Genomic DNA, 14,858 nt, shown 5'->3' with positions numbered 1-14,858 from the left:
ACCTGGTCGAGGGTGCGGTCTGCCCTGGCAGGGCCACGGTCAGGGTGTGGAGCCAGTCGAGGAGCTGGTGGGCGTGCTTGCCGTCGAGGGCGACGAGGTGAGCGAGTTGAGGCCCGTCGTGGTGCTTGACGGCGTGGTCGAGCTGGGTGCAGTAGCTGCCGAGGTGGAGCATGCTGGTGGCCTCCTGAGCTGCTCAAGGTCGCAGTCGGGCGAGCTGGTTCAAGACGACGAGGGGAAGCTCGGCGGCAGCTCTCGCTCTCGTCCTCCTCCTCCTCCCTTGTCGCCTCGATCCTCTCCGTGCTGCCCAGCAACCCACACAGCGCGTGCCCGAGGCACCCCCCGCTGTCCAACCTGGCGTCCCCCCGCCGAGTGGCCGTCGCCCTCGTCCTCGTCCTCGCTCCTCCGCCCTCGTCGCCCTCGGACGGCCCCGCACCGGCGCCTCAACCCTCGTGCCTCGTCGTGTGCTCGCGCAAGAAGCAGCACCTGTACGTCTTCCCCAAAGGCGGCATCGAACACGGCGAGTCGCCCCAGCAGGCCGCCCACCGCGAATCGTGGGAGGAAGGTCCGCCCACCCTCTCTCCCCCTTCTCTCGGCCCCCTCGCCTGCACTCTCACTGACCCTGTCTACTCCCCACGCACCGCAGCCGGCCTCATTCAGGGCACCGCGACCCACCTCACCCACCTCTTGACCCTCGCCGACCCGAGCCCGCACATCCTCTCGCCCTCGCGTGACCCGCACTCGCCCTCGTTCGTCGCCAGCTGCGAGTACTCGTTCGAGCTCTTCGTCCTCCAGGCGCCACCCTCGACCGGCGCAGCAACCGCGCCGCCCGTGCCCGCGACGGGCTCGGCCTCGTCGCCCGCACCTGCTCTCGGCGCACTCGCCGCCGCCGACGTCGCGGCTCACGACTCGGCACCGCCGACAGCGTCCCTCGCCATCCCCTCGACGCCGTCGTCCGTGCCCTCGTCGGCGGCGTCGTCCCCACCGGCCTCGTCGGCCCCCTCGCCGACCTCGCATCCGCCGCCGTCCCCTCTCCCGGCCCACCTCTCGCCTGTCCTCGACGCCTATTCGGCCGCGTACCTCGCGCCGACCTGGCCCGAGTCGGGCGAGCGGCACCGCAGGTGGATTCACGGCTGGGACGACATCGAGCGCCAGGTGTGCTGGGGACGCCGCGAGGGCGTCATGCGCGAGGCGTGCGAGTGCGCGAGGGAGTGGGTCGACGCGTGGTGGGCGCGAGGAGCACGGACAGAGGAGGACGAGGACGAGGACGACGACGACGAGCGCGTCGAGGAGGACGAGGACGGCGAGGACGAGGGCGAAGGGCGGTTGTGAGCGGTGCGAGGAAGGCGCGGTCCCCGAGTGCATGGCCTGTTGTAGTATCTCGCCCTTGCTGTCGACGCATGTTGTACCCCTGGCAGCGAAACCCCCCATCTCTTGCACCACACCGTTCTCACGTCGTCGTGCGGCTTGAGCGGGCTCGAGGAGAGGTGTCGCCATTCGGCTCTTGCGCCGGCTTGTACCCTCGTGCAGGCTCACCGTGGTGCCAGAGAAGCTGCAGGACCGCCTCGACCAGCTTCAGAGCCGAAAGCGAGAGAGTTTCGTCTTCATCAGCTCGTGAGTCGTCGTCGTCGACCGAGGTCGAGTCTCCTCCCCCACCCTTCCTCGACCAAGTATGGACCCTCCAGCCGGTGCGCTCGCTTCCCTTGATGTACTAGAGAGCCCTACTGAGCTCCCCCTCGCTCCCCACCCCCAGGTCCACCCGGTCCATCGCCTCCTCCTCGGCCGCCCAAGCCATCGTACGCCGCCGCCTCGAGCTCGCCTGCCTCAAAGCAGGCCGCTGTCCCTCCTCGTGTCCCGCCCAAGCCCGCCAACCTCCAGCCCTCGCCCGTCGCGCCCGCCAACTTCTTCAACGCGTCCCCCGCGCAGGCCGCGTCCGCCTCGACCTCGTCGCCCTCGCACGGCGCTCCTGCACCTGCACGCCCAGTCAAGCCTCGCCAGCCGTCGTATCCGCAGCAGCCACTCGTGCCCGACAGCGCCGCCGCCGCCGCCAGCGCCGACGACAACAACGACCTCGTCTCGAGGACCTCGCCTGCCGGGCCCAGCACGCTCAAGAAGCGCACCTCGGGCGCTCAGACGTCGCCGACGGTCACCAAGACGTACGGCAGCGGCGGCAGGAGGAGCTCGGCGATGCAGCGCGACGGGAGCAGCGGGTCCGGGTCGCGCATGCCGTGGGCCGGCAAGTGGGACCAGCCGCCGCCCGAGGCTGCGGCCCCGGCTCCTGGACCTCCCGCTCGTCCTGCTCCACCGAGTGCATGGCAGACGCCGGCTCGAGGCCCGGCGGGCGGCGACATCGGCGGTCCGGCGACATGGGGCGGTGCGACCTGGCAGCAGCTCGCTACGAGGGTCGACGCCGACACCGACACCGACCCGGGCGACGTGCGCATCGTCGACGCCTCGCCCTCGCCGCCGCTCCTGCCATCGCCCGCCTCGCGCCCGCAGCAGCTCCTCCTCGACGGTCCCGGCGCGCCGAGCGGGCCCGACCTGCCCATCACGTTCGCCACGTGGTGGACGACGCCGAGGGTGCTCGCCGCGCCGGGCGAGATGGGCGGCGGCAAGGCGGGCGTGTGGGGCGACGAGGTGTGGGACTTTGACGTCGCGGCGACGCCCGCAGGCGAGGTCGTCAACGGCGGGCTGCGGTACTTGGCCATGGGCGAGTGGGTGTCGCTCGCGGTGGAGCGGGAGGAGCCCGACGCGTCGGCCGGCGCCTCGGTGGCAGACGAGCCATCGTCGTCGTCGAACGGCGCGAGCGAGGACACAGCCATGACGGTGGGCGACAACGACGCCGCCCCGGCTACGACCTCGACCGCCGACAAACCTCTCCCGCCCGTCGACCTCGCCTCCTCCTCCTCACCGCCACCCGAGCTCCCTCCCAAGCCTCGTCGCGGCTTCCACACCCCCACGCTCGCCGACCTCGAGCACGCTCGCCCCCACCCCAACCTCTACTTCTGCCCGCGCACCTTCTCCTGGGCGCTGTTCGCCCCGATCCGGCGTCCTCCCCCGCCGATCAGCCTCGACAGCTCCGCCGCGCCCATCCTGTGGCACCGCGTCGACGAGTGCACGCCGGTCATGCTCGAGCGCTACTTTGCCGAGCGCCTCGTCGGCGAGGGCGGCCTCGCGCACCCGCATCCTCCGGTCCCGCCGGCGTGCCCGGACTCGTTCTCGGCGCAGCACGACCCGCGTACCGAGGCCAACGGGCGCACGTTCGCCGAGGCGTGCACGGCGGGACGAGGGCTCATCGAGGTGCACTCGGCGAGCGGCGAGGGCAGGGTCGCCATCGGCGGGACGGCGTTCTACCCGGCCGTGATCCCGCGCGCGCTGTGGGAGCGCATGATGCGCGAGAGGGGCGACGCGCCGGCGGTGGGCAAGACGGCCGACGAGGCGAGGTACGAGGCGGCGAGGGTCTTCTGGAGGTCCGTGCCACTTTCCCCTCGCTCTTTCTCTCCCTGTCCTCGGTCCCTCGCCCTCGTCAAAACAGGACTGACTCGTCTCGATGTCCTTCGTACGTTCAGGACGATCAACAACCTCCTGTTCGCCGGCGAGAAGCGCCCGCTGCCGACGCAGGGCAAGCACATGGCCAAGTTCATGCCGTTCGACGCGACGACGTGCGTCCCTCCTTTCACCTACGCCTTCCTGCGCCTTCGGTCTGACTCGTTGCCTTGCCTCTTTCCCTCGGTCGCGCCCACCCTGTTCTCGCCGTGCAGCAACGACATCTTTGTCGCGACCCTCGGCTTCGGCTACCGCGACGGCCACATCTTGATCCCGCACCTCGACGAGGCCGACGAGCGCGGTCGCGAGAACCGCATGCGTCTCCTGCGGTGCTGGCTCGAGGTCGGTATCTGGCTCGAGGAGTTCATCAAGGCGAACTGTGCGTCCCGCTCGCCTTCCTCTTCCCCCTCGTCTCGGCGACTGACGAGCTCGACATCGTCGGTGTACAGCGGACAAGGGCATCAAGCCGTTGGGCACGAGGATCACCATCAAGCCGTCGAAGCTGGCGATGGCGGCGGCGATGGGCGGCGACGACCGTGCGTCGACAGCTCTCGTTCTCTCCCTCCCGCACCTCAGCGACCCCAACCCTGACTCGCACATCCACCCACAGTTCCTCGAGCTCCTATGACCGGCGCCATGTCGGGCGTCAGCTTCACGCGCACGACCTCGGCCCCGACCGACAAGGACGCCCTCGCCGGCGACTACGACCAGCTCGGCGTCACGCCCAACCTGTCGGACCACGTCGTGTCGCGCGTTTATAACCAGCAGGTGCAGCTCAACCCGGGCCGCGTCGCCATCATGCTCGAGGCGCTCATCCGCATCGCCAAGAGCCGAGGCTCGAGCGCGCTCGAGGAAAAGGTCGCCATCGAGCGCTCGCTCGACCGCTTCCCGGCGAGCGAGGTCGTCACCGCCTACAAGGAGCTCCAGCTCGCCAACCCGTTCCACAACTACGTCGGCGACGACCAGATCTCCGCCGCGTTCGACGCGCGCAACTCGGCCGTTGAGCATCCAGAGCGGCGCCGAGTCCTGTTCGAGGCGGCCCACATCGTCGCCAACTTCAGCCAGTGCGAGATCCTCAAGGCGATGCTCGAGAGCATGGGCGACGAGATCGCTCAAGTCGCGGCGGCGTCGGGCCACGTCGTCCACAAGCCGAGGATGGACCTCGACGCGGCGTATCGCGCTCTCGGTCTCGATCCGGCCGTCAGCGTCGACGAGGGCAACATCTCGATTGTCTACACGATCCGGGTGCGTCCCACGCTCGCCCCTCGAGTCACGATCTCTCGCCGCTGACACTGACTGACCATCCTCCTTCCTCCCCCTCGTGCAGCTTGAAGACGCCTCAAGCGACACGGAAAAGGCCAAGATGCGCGAGGCGCTCGAGGTCATCGCCGCCGACAAGAAGAGCAACGAGCTGTACACGCTCGCCCAGACGGGCAAGCGCCCCGACGACAGCTCGGCGGGCTGGCAGGCCGGTCCTGCGGCCGACGTGAACCTCCCTGTCGGCTTGACCAACATCGCCAACACGTGCTACCTCAACTCGCTGCTCCAGGTGCGCTCACACTCGCTCTCTTCTCCCTTTTCGGCGTCGTCGAGAACGAACCCTGACGCAGCGCTTTGACCGCCGCCGACAGTACTTCTTCACGGTGCGCGAGGTCCGCGACGCGATCCTCGCCTTCCACGACACGCCAACACCGCCGTCGCAGCAAGGTCAGCTTCGAGTTGGCGGCCGACTCGTCTCGCTCGCCGAGGTCAAGCGCTCGAAACGCTGTGCGTCCCCTCGTTCCTCCTCCTCCTCTCCTCCTCCTTTCCTCGCGCGCCTGCTGACTCGACTGCCGTCCAACAGTCGTCGCCCTCCTCCAGAACCTGTACCAGCAGCTCATCCACTCGTCCATCAGCGCCGTCACGCCCGAGACCGAGCTCGCCTACCTTGCGCTCGTGCCCTCTCGCGAGGAGGCCGAGGCAGCGACCGCGCCCGCCGCCACCGCCACCCTCACCGAGGAGCCCGAGCCTCTCGTCCTCGCCGACAGCGACAAGCCCGCCGAGCCGAGCGCGAGCACCGGCGTGCGCTCGCCGTCGTCGTCCGTCCTCGGCAAGCGCAAGGTCGGCGAGGAGGGCGCCGCCTCGCCGCCCTCGATGAGCGGCATGCAGCTCGACTCGCAGCAGTCGCCGCTGTCGAGCCCGCCGCTCGCGGGCAGCGGCGCGGCCATGGCGGGCCTGTCGCTCCCGACAACGGCCGGCGCGGCCGAGGACGCCGACATGGCCGACGCACTCGCGCCGGCCGAGGTGGAGCTGCGCCGCAGCAAACGCGGCAAGAGCGAGGAGGAGCGGTCGGGCGCGTCGAGCGTCACCGAGCGGCAGGGCGAGTCGCCGATCGACGGCGAGACGGAGGAGCCCATGTCGCTCGACCTGCCGGCGGCCGAGGGCGGGCCCGCGCAGGGGCCGCCGCCGCTCCCGCCTCGTCGCACCGACGCACCGTCGCCTGAGCCGCAGCCCGAGCTGCCCATGCCGCCGCTCGTCAACGGCGGGCCGACCGACGACAAGCAGAAGGAGCTCGAGCGCCAGGTGTCGAGCTACATGGCGTTCGGCCGCCAGAACGACGTGACCGAGTGCATGGACAACGTCATGTTCCAGGTCGAGGTGGCGCTGCTCGCCAACGCGCCGGGTGGGCAGGAGCACGCGACCGCGAGCTTGTTGCGCAGGTGCGTCCTCGCTCTCTCCTCTCCCTCCCTCTACTCTCTCGACGCCGATCTCTGACTTAGTCTTGCCTGTACTGCAGGACGTTCTACGGCATGATGCGCCAGCAGCTCGTCTTCAACGACCCGTCGTCCGTCCCCGACCCGGTCCGCACCCAGGACGAGCCGTTCTCGTCCCTCCTCGTCGACGTGTCGCCTCCGCCCACGTGGGGCGGCGTCCCTCTCGCGCGCGACATCTACGACGGCCTCGACGCCGTCTTTGCGCCGTCGCCGATCGAGCTCGAGGGCCACGCCGCCGAGCGACGCGTCGCCCTCGTGTGGCCGCCGCCGCCCGTCCTCCAGATCCAGCTCCAGCGGGTCCAGTACGACCGCGAGAAGCAGAGCGTGTACAAGAGCAACGCGCACCTCCAGTTCTACCAGGAGATCGGCGTCGCCCGATACGTCGAGGTCGCCGAGGGCGACGAGGCGGGCCGCGTGCGCGCACTCAAGATCAACGAGCTGCGCCGCGTCCTCGAGAAGAAGCGGGAGAGGCTCGCCCAGCTCACCAAGGCGACGCAGGTGCGTCGGCTCCCTCCCTCCTTCCTCCCCTCGTTGTCGAGCGACTCGTCGTCGGCGAGCCCGCAAGGCTGAGCCTCCTGTTCCTTTCCCACAGAGCGCCAACACCGCCACTGCGCTGCGCTCGAGCGCCTCGCACCTCAACCGCATGACGCGTCGCGAGCCCGACACGCGGTACCGCATCCACGACTCGATCAGCACCCGGGTCGACGAGATGAAGCAGCTCGTCGCCGAGACCGAGGCCGAGGCCGACGCCATCGACGACGAGATGAGCGCGCTCAAGAAGCGCATTGGCGACGTGCGTCGCGAGATGGAGCTCCTGTACGGCGACGTCGAGGGCGAGAAGGACGAGATGCGGTACGACTTGACGGCCGTGTTCATCCACCGCGGTGCGTCGGCGCACGCCTATCTCTCTTTCCTCAGCACCTCCCGTCCACCGAGCGTGACTCGTCTCGACGCCGAGTGAATCAGGAGCACGTCCTGACGCACTTGCCCTCCCTCGCAGGAACGGCCCTCAGCGGGCACTACTACATCTTCCAACGCGACCACCGCAACCCCGAGCGCTGGCTTCGCTGTGCGTCGACGTCCTTCTGCCTGTCCTCGTCGTTCCCGAAGGCCTGACCGCCGTCTCTGAGCGCGCAGACAACGACAGCGTCGTGTCCGAGGTCAGCAAGGACGAGGTCTTCAAGGAGACTAGTACGTCCTCCCCCTCCATCGAGTCGTTCTCGAACGGATGAACTGACGGACTGGCGTCGTTGCACCACACAGCCGGCGACACGAACGCCTACTTCCTCTCCTACGTTCGCCGGGACTGCAGGTGCGTCTCGCCCTCTTTCCTCCCTCGCCCGCCCTCTCCTTCCAGCCCTCTGTCCCCAGCGTCGGCCTGACCGTGTCGCTCGTCCCTGCAGCGGCGCCATCGAGTCGATCAAGCGCGAGCCGTGAGGGCCGAGGAGGCTGTGCTCTCGACCGTCGATTTCCCCCTCCCACATGCAGCTGTGCTTAGTCCCCCTCTCTCTCTTCTGTGTCCTTTTGTAGTCGCATCCTGCAGCTTTGCGGTCATCTTGTCGAGCTCGTTTGAGGCGTGTTTGGCCGCGAGCGGAAAGGCGAGACAGGGCAGAAACCGCACGCGAGGGAAACGACGAAGCTCGCCGCGCTCGCCCCCGATTCTGGGTGACCCGAGCCTCGTCCTGCTCTGTCCAGCCCCGTCGAGCCTCGTGTGTCGCACGCCAGCCCGTCTCGCCAGCTCGCTGCAGCCGCCCCAGCCCTCACGCCCCTCGCCACTCGACCCTCCCCCCCGCCCTCAGTCGCGGCGCCTCGGTGTGTGTCCGCCGCCCGCAGCCCTCCCTCCTCCCTTCCATCGCCTCGCCCTCGCTCCAGGCGACCGTCCAGAGCGCGCACCAGGCCACCAGCCGTCCTCTGCGCCCCTCGCGATCCCCTCGTCCTCCGCCTCTCGCCGACCCAGTCGCGCGCCCGCTCCCTCTGCCAACTCCCCCTCTCTCGCCCTCCTTCACTCGCCCGCCGTCCACCATGGCCTGCACCGCGTCGACTTCCAAGGTCGCCATCCCGCGGCCACGCACCCGCAGCCGCCGCGCCCGCCTCGCAGGGGCCTGCGTCGCCGCCTGCGTCGCGCTCGCCTCCGTCACCTCCGCCAGCGCCCAGGCCATGTTTGAGCCGCCTGCGAACCAGGTCATGCTCGGCTTCTGGTACGACTCGGCAGATCGTGCGTCCCACTCCTCTCTCTCTCTCTCTCTCGTGCGTCGAGGGCGGCGGCGGCGGTCTGTGGGTTAGCGCGAGCAGACGCGGGGAGCGATCGCGCGTTGCGGCCGCGACGAGGTGGTCACGCCGCCGCTCTAGTGTGGGCGCAGGGGCGCAAGAGGGACCGTGGGACTGTGTGCGACTCGGGCGACGAGCGGCGCAGGCGGCGCTCGATGCAGCGGCGAGCCTCGTACCGGGGGCTCCGCTCTCCTCGTCCGACGGCGGCGACGCCAAGCATTCACTCTCTGCCTCTCGTCGAGTCTCGTACTGACCTCTCTGTCGACGCCCCGCAGCCTACTACGACACGCCCGACACGATCAACCAGAAGCTCGGCAACAACGTGCCCGTCTTCCAGCTGTCGCAGCAGATCCCGCTCCCGGCGTTCAACTACACGACCGGCGCAGGTGGTGCCGCACCCGAGAGCGTGCGTCCTCGTTCCCCTCCATGGCCCCCTCGAGCGCGCGAGCAGCACGATTGACCCCCTTCCGCCGCAGCTCATCGAGCGGTCGGCGACCGACGCCGCCGTCTTCCTCACCATCTACCCGACCACGTTCGACGCCATCACCGACGACGACTTTACCAACCTCGCCAAGCAGATCTACGACTGTGCGTCCTCAAGCCCGTCCTCGTGCCCTTGTCGCGCACGCAAGCCTGACCTCGCCTCGCCCTGTTCTCCCTCGCAGACCAGGCCAACCTCAACCGCACGGTCTTCCTCCGCTATGCGCCCGAGATGCAGGGTACCTGGATGACCTACGGCTTTGACCCGGCCGGCTTCCTCCAGTCGTGGACCAACATGTACACCATCATCAAGGCCATCGCGCCCGAGACGATCATGGTGTGGGCGCCCAACACGCCCCAGGGCTACCCGTACGGCCAGCAGTACACGGCATATGGCGCGCTCAGCGCCGCCAACCAGGCGCTCCTCGACACGAACGGCAACGGCGAGCTCGACGCCGGCGACGACGCCTTCTCGCCGTACTACCCGGGCGACGACCTTGTCGACTGGATCGGTCTCTCGATCTGTGCGTTCCCTCATCTCTTTCCTTTGTCCGCTCTCGACGAGCCCGAGTTGACCATGGTGCTCGCCCGCAGACTACAAGGGCGTTCCCTCCGACATTCAGAACAACGTTCAGCCCGACGGCTACTGCGCGTCCATCATCACGGGCACCGACCCTGCCGACAACAGCGCCATCACCGAGTTTTACCAGGCGTACTGCGCGAGCAAGCCGTCCAAGGCGTGCATGGTCCGTCCTCAGTCTGCCTCGTCAACTCCTGCCCCGCCTTCCCAAACCTGACTCTTGTCCTCCTACAGTTTGCCGAGGCCGGTGCCGCCTTCCACGTCAACGACGACGGCCCTGCGTCGCAGACTCAGCTCCAGCAGGCTTGGTGCGTCCCCCTCGCCGCGACAGTCCCCCCTCCTCGTCGGTCATTACTGACCACCTTGCCCCGGCGCCTACAGGCTCAAAGACTGCGTCACGTCGCAGACCATGCTCGACCGCTTCCCGCGCATCAAGCTCTACATGCAGTTCGAGTACGAGAAGGTCGAGGACTCGAACAGCGGCACCAAGGACCTGCGCGACTACCGCATCCTCAACGTGACCGAGGTCCGCAACGAGTTCATCGCCGACATCGCCTCGCTCAGCGACCGCTTCACGTGGGCCCAGTCGCGTGCGCCGCCGACGTCCATCTCGTCGGCCGGCGCGCCTGCGGCCACCAACTCGGCCGGCTCGAGCGTCATCCAGGCCATCACGGCGACGACGCGCCCGCGCCCGACGACGTTCCCGAGCCTGTTCGGCTACACGAGCGACGGCACGCAGCGCGCCGAGTGGGCCGAGCTCGGCATCATGGTCGCCGCCGGCGCCGTCGGCGCGTGGACCGTCATGCGCACCCTCTGAGCGGGTCGTCGCTCGGGCCGAGTTGCCTGCTCGAGGAGGGCCGCAGCGAGCTCGTCCGGACCATGTCGACGAGGTACCGGACGGGCAGGAGGTCGCCCGTCGTTTCGCCATATTAGACCGCGAGGTCGACCTCGTCAACTCGATTTACCTCGAGCCGCCGAGCTTTACCACCCTCGCCTTACCTCTCCTCCCTCTTTCTCTCTCTCGCTCCTTTCGCCGTTCTGTTTGACTACCTCCCCTTCACCCTGCGGGCTCGCATCAAGGACACTGCCTGCACCTTCCTCCCCTCTTCTTTTCCCGCCCTCCTATCGACGCTCTCGTCCCTCGTTCTCGCCTCCTCATCCCTTACACTTCTCACTCGCATCGCCCTCTCTCTCCCTCTCGCGCGCCTCGTTGTCGATGGACTTTCGCCCCTCTCCCTCCCCCTTGCACACCGCCTTGTCTACACGCTTCTCTCCCCTCCTCCTCCCACGTTCATGTCCTCCCGCGTCTCTCCACCGGTAATATACCCTTCACGCCCACCTCGTACGAGCCTTGTACGAGAGCGAGAGAGCGGCAGTGCGAGCGAGAGCGCCTCGAGAGAGAATCGCGTCCCGCTCGAGCCTCCTCGCTCCCCGGGCTTCATCTCGCGCGCGCATCGACTTGCTACGCCCCGAGGCCGGTACGTAACTAGGCCGAGCGCTCCCATCGTCCGCCCGTCTCCGACCCGAGGGTCGGCCGGTCGCGGCTTTCGGGCGCTCGATTGTCGTCCCTCGTTCAGCTCTCTCGCTCGCCCGCCTCGCTGCACTCTTCGCTCTCCTCGCCTACCGCTACAGTGCGCCTTGCATCATGCTCGCCAGCAGCAGCAGCAGCTGCTGCACAGAGCACCACGGCACCAGCTCGCCCTCCCCGCATTCGGCGGCGGTCCACCTCGTCGTCATCCTGCACGGCCTCTTTGGCTCGCCCAAGCACGTCGCGTACCTCGCCAGCGCCCTAGAGCGCGAGGCGGCCGCCCAGCTCAAAGCCCGGGGCGACGACGAGGACGGTCGCAAGCTCGTCGTTCTCGTTGTGCAGAGCAACGGGCTCTCGTCGGCCCACCTGTACGACGGCATCGACGTGTGCGCCGCGAGGGTCGTCGAGGAGGTCGACGCCGAGGTCGAGCGCATCGAGCGGCAGGGCGGACGAGTCGAGCGGTTCAGCATGGTCGGGTGCGTCTCTCGTTCCCCCATCCTCTCATCCTTGTCAACGAGCCCCTCGTCGACCAGAGCCTACCTAACGTCCTCTCTCGACACCTGCAGCTACTCTCTCGGCGGCCTTGTCGCCCGCTACGCCCTCGGCATCCTCGACTCCCGCACCCCGTCCTTCTTCGACTCGGCCGTCCCGACCTCTTTCACGACGTTCGCCTCGCCCGCAATTGGCGTGCCCGTCTATCCCGATTCGCGCTTCTCGCGTTTCGCTCGGGCGGTCGGCTCAAGCTTGCTCAGCCGCACGGGCAGGCAGCTGTACGAGCGGGACGTCTATTTGCCGGCGGCTCTTTGCGACGGCGAGGTCGAGGACGAGCGGGCCGGCCGGCGGCGAGACGACGAGCAGAAGCGTCGAGGTGACCCGCTTCTCAAGGTCATGGCCGACCCGAGATTCTCGTTCTACCGCGCCCTCGCCAAGTTTGAGCGCTTTGACCTGTTCGCCAACACGTGCGTCCTCCCCTTTCCTCCTCTCTCCTCGTGCCGCCCTCCTCGACGAGACAGACTCCTGACATGTCGATCGATACAGCGTCAACGACCGCACCGTGCCGTTCCCGACAGGAGGGATTGAGGCGCACGACCCGGTCCGTCCTTTTTCTCGCCAATCTCGCGCTCAGCCAGGGCTTCCCCTGACTCGTCGCGGCTACACAGTTCGCCAAGGCGCTCCACAAGGTCAAGGTGCTCGCTCAAGAACGCGACGACGACCCTGATGCGGCGCTCGACCTGCGAGAAGGCGGTCTTGAGCTGTGCGTCCGCTTTCTCCTTCTCGGGCCACCTCGCCGCCATCATCAGGACTCATACTTTCTCGTGTGCGTCACAGTGAGCTCGATACCGACGTGCCTATCGTGCGGGCCCGACGAGCCGTGCCTGTACCATCGTCGTCGCCGTCGACCAAAGCGGGTCGTCGACGGTTACCTCGCGTTCGACTTCCCTTCATCCTTCGCCCTTCCACCTTCCCTCTGCCCAGACCGCTCGCCCTCGTCTTTATCGCGACCCTCCCGCTTGTCTACCCCATCGCCCTCATCGCCCTCATCAGCCGGTCCCTGCTCCAGATCCCGCAGTCCGGCCGGCGGATCAGGCGAGCGAGGCTCAAGGTCGACGGCGGCCGCGACGGGTGGCTGGCTCGCGCCGGTATCAACGCTGAGGAGATGGTCGAGCTCCTGCAGGCGACGGCTCAAGACGAGGCGCACCTCGTCACCGGGCGCTGCGACAAGGCGCCAACCACGTCCAGCTCGGCCAGCTCGAGCGCAGCCTTACTCGTCGATGAGGGAGACGGCGACGCTCAAGACTCGGCCTCATCGACGGCAGCGCCCGACTCGGCTACCGCGTCGACCGACCCGGCGCTCTCGGCGTCGCAGCTCTTCCAGGTCAAGTCCCTCAACTCGCTGCCCAACCTGCACAAGCACTACGTCCACCTCATCGACACGATCTGGGCGCACGGCGCCATCATCTGCCGCAACCCGAAGCACCCGGCGCAGAGCTGCACCGAGGTCGTCGACTGGTGGGCGAGGAGGTTTGAGATCTAGCTGTCGACGTTCGCCCTCTCTCCTCTCTTGTTTAGAGCGCTCGAAGCGCACTGCAAACTATATAACTCTACAACAACACCGCGTGCGCGAACGACGAGAGGCTCTACAGAAAGCTCGACCGGCACGAGCGCGAATCGACCCTCAAACCTCGAACCTCGTCCTGCTCTTCTCTCCTCCGCCGCGAGAAAAGCCCGAGTCGGCTCTGGGCCCAGACGTGCTCGTCGACGTGCTCAAGTCCTCGTCGAGGTCGTCGACGGCATGCACGACCTCACGCTCGACCTTGATCTGCAGTGCTGGCGCGCCGACAGGACGGCCGTTCCCGCCTCGACGGCCGCTCTCGAACGATGCCGCCGAGCCCATGCCCGAGCCTGCAGCAGGCTCAGGCAAGGTGCCGCCTCGAGGGCCGAACGAGCGCGCGTCGCGAGCAAAGACGCCGCTCAGCTCGGGCGGCGGGCGAGGTCCGAGCGAGACGCTGCCGACGCGGGCGTTGATCATCTTGCGGCCGGACGAGGTCGTCGTGAGGAGGCTGAGGCCGTACAGGGGCGCGATGGGGAACCAGAAGGCGATCTGAATCTCGGTCGTGCGCAACTCGGCGTCGCCCCAGATGGTCGCGACGAGGGCTGGGAAGGCAAGGTTCGTCAGTACTTGAGCCAGGCGATCCAGAAAGGTACAGCGAGCCGAGAGGAAGAAAGAGACTCACCGCCGAGGAGGGAGAGGAGGGCGGTGTACGAGGCTGAGCGCACGCCGAGCCAGACGAGGTTGCGCAAGAGGTCGTCGGTCCCTCGGTTGAAGCCGGCGATGCGCTTGCGCAGGTTGAACGTGAGGGCCGCCGTGATTGACACATCGGCGGCAGTCGACGCCCAGAGCCAGACCTGCAAGAGAGAGGCGCAGGGTCAGGAGAGTGCGCGCAGGAGGACGAACGAGAGGAGGGGAGAGTTGACGTACGGCGACGGCAGTATTCCACTGCATCGGCAAGTCGCCATCGTCCATACCGTTGTACAGCTGCGCGCGAGGGTAGGGAAGAGCGTGAGTGTCTGGCCCAGGCACGCAAAGGAGCGAGGCGAGATCACGCACGAGAACGCCGGTCGCGAAGGTCATGGTCGAGCCAAAGAGGACGAGCGTGACGAGCGCGCCCATCCACCCGTAGAAGAGGTTCTTTGTCGTCCGACCTGCGAAGAACTGCCGCGGAAGCTTGAGTCAGGGAGGCTCGACGAGCCGAGGAGGAAAGAGAAGGCGGGCGTACCGACGCCGCTCGGACCGCCAAGAACGTCTCGGCAAGCGCGCCGATGATGCCGTTGACCCAGGGGAGGAACTGCCACTGCAGGGTGCCCACGTACACGGTGTTGAACGTACGGTCGTTGCTCACTGCGAGCGGGACGACAAGAACCCTCTCAGTCAGGCTGCTGCGTCGACGAGAGGGAGAAGTGACTCGTGACGCACCGCCGCTAGTGTAGACCTCGACGAAGGTGAGAGCGACGTAGATGAGCTGGAGGAGGAGCATGGTGTAGAGCGTCCACAGGGCGAGGCGGCCGTGCTGCTTGATGTCGCCCGAGACGACGTACCGCAGCATGGCCTGAGCGTACATGCCGAAAAGGATCTGGGCGACCTGGTAGCCGGCCATGCATGGACCTAGAAAGGAGGGGACGGGCGAGGTCAGGTTCGACTCGTGCT

The 14,858-nt window shown here is 67.9% G+C and overlaps 5 protein-coding genes across 5 annotated transcripts; 4 read left to right on the top strand and 1 right to left on the bottom strand.

Annotated features, from left to right (window-relative positions):
- Positions 1 to 372: 372 nt before the first annotated feature.
- Positions 373 to 1,519, top strand: RHOBADRAFT_50510 (uncharacterized protein; the record flags this gene model as incomplete). Its single annotated transcript, XM_018415355.1, has 2 exons — positions 373 to 562; positions 644 to 1,519. Coding segments are annotated over 2 exons (278 nt in total), but the record flags the coding sequence as incomplete, so codon positions are not given.
- A 150-nt stretch (positions 1,520 to 1,669) lies between these two features.
- Positions 1,670 to 7,863, top strand: RHOBADRAFT_50509 (uncharacterized protein; the record flags this gene model as incomplete). Its single annotated transcript, XM_018415354.1, has 15 exons — positions 1,670 to 1,685; positions 1,751 to 3,467; positions 3,567 to 3,659; positions 3,759 to 3,922; positions 3,993 to 4,079; positions 4,154 to 4,788; positions 4,871 to 5,092; positions 5,175 to 5,310; positions 5,387 to 6,242; positions 6,320 to 6,794; positions 6,889 to 7,180; positions 7,297 to 7,365; positions 7,434 to 7,487; positions 7,560 to 7,608; positions 7,700 to 7,863. The coding sequence occupies 15 exons, from the start codon at positions 1,670 to 1,672 to the stop codon at positions 7,731 to 7,733; spliced, it is 4,899 nt and encodes a 1,632-aa protein (XP_018274034.1). The 3' UTR covers positions 7,734 to 7,863.
- Positions 7,864 to 8,318: 455 nt separating this feature from the next.
- On the top strand, positions 8,319 to 10,967 carry RHOBADRAFT_50508 (uncharacterized protein; the record flags this gene model as incomplete). Its single annotated transcript, XM_018415353.1, has 7 exons — positions 8,319 to 8,511; positions 8,840 to 8,970; positions 9,041 to 9,152; positions 9,230 to 9,568; positions 9,639 to 9,790; positions 9,859 to 9,932; positions 10,006 to 10,967. The coding sequence occupies 7 exons, from the start codon at positions 8,319 to 8,321 to the stop codon at positions 10,439 to 10,441; spliced, it is 1,437 nt and encodes a 478-aa protein (XP_018274033.1). The 3' UTR covers positions 10,442 to 10,967.
- Positions 10,968 to 11,258: 291 nt separating this feature from the next.
- Positions 11,259 to 13,691, top strand: RHOBADRAFT_50507 (uncharacterized protein). Its single transcript, XM_018415352.1, has 5 exons — positions 11,259 to 11,628; positions 11,719 to 12,111; positions 12,191 to 12,245; positions 12,313 to 12,407; positions 12,629 to 13,691. Exons 1-5 carry the CDS (start codon positions 11,270 to 11,272, stop codon positions 13,185 to 13,187), a joined length of 1,461 nt encoding a protein of 486 aa, XP_018274032.1. The 5' UTR covers positions 11,259 to 11,269; the 3' UTR covers positions 13,188 to 13,691.
- On the bottom strand, positions 13,131 to 13,913 carry RHOBADRAFT_65832 (uncharacterized protein). Its single transcript, XM_018418787.1, has 2 exons — positions 13,888 to 13,913; positions 13,131 to 13,807 (listed from the first exon to the last, which is right to left on the bottom strand). The coding sequence occupies exon 2, from the start codon at positions 13,680 to 13,682 to the stop codon at positions 13,329 to 13,331; it is 354 nt and encodes a 117-aa protein (XP_018274031.1). The 5' UTR covers positions 13,683 to 13,807; positions 13,888 to 13,913; the 3' UTR covers positions 13,131 to 13,328.
- Positions 13,914 to 14,858: the final 945 nt, after the last annotated feature.

This window comes from Rhodotorula graminis (assembly GCF_001329695.1).
Source record: "Rhodotorula graminis WP1 unplaced genomic scaffold RHOBAscaffold_1, whole genome shotgun sequence".
Lineage (NCBI taxonomy): Eukaryota > Fungi > Basidiomycota > Microbotryomycetes > Sporidiobolales > Sporidiobolaceae > Rhodotorula > Rhodotorula graminis.
Note: the sequence above shows the minus strand (reverse complement) of the source record. Positions and strands in the feature narration are given on the sequence as shown.

Coding starts and splice junctions, on each gene's coding strand:
- RHOBADRAFT_50507 (XM_018415352.1), top strand. CDS start 11,270: ATGCTCGCCAGCAGCAGCAGCAGCTGCTGCACAGAGCACCACGGCACC. Junction 12,246..12,312: donor GGATTGAGGCGCACGACCCG/GTCCGTCCTTTT, acceptor GCGGCTACACAG/TTCGCCAAGGCGCTCCACAA. Junction 12,408..12,628: donor CGAGAAGGCGGTCTTGAGCT/GTGCGTCCGCTT, acceptor CCCTCTGCCCAG/ACCGCTCGCCCTCGTCTTTA.
- RHOBADRAFT_65832 (XM_018418787.1), bottom strand. CDS start 13,682: ATGATCAACGCCCGCGTCGGCAGCGTCTCGCTCGGACCTCGCCCGCCG.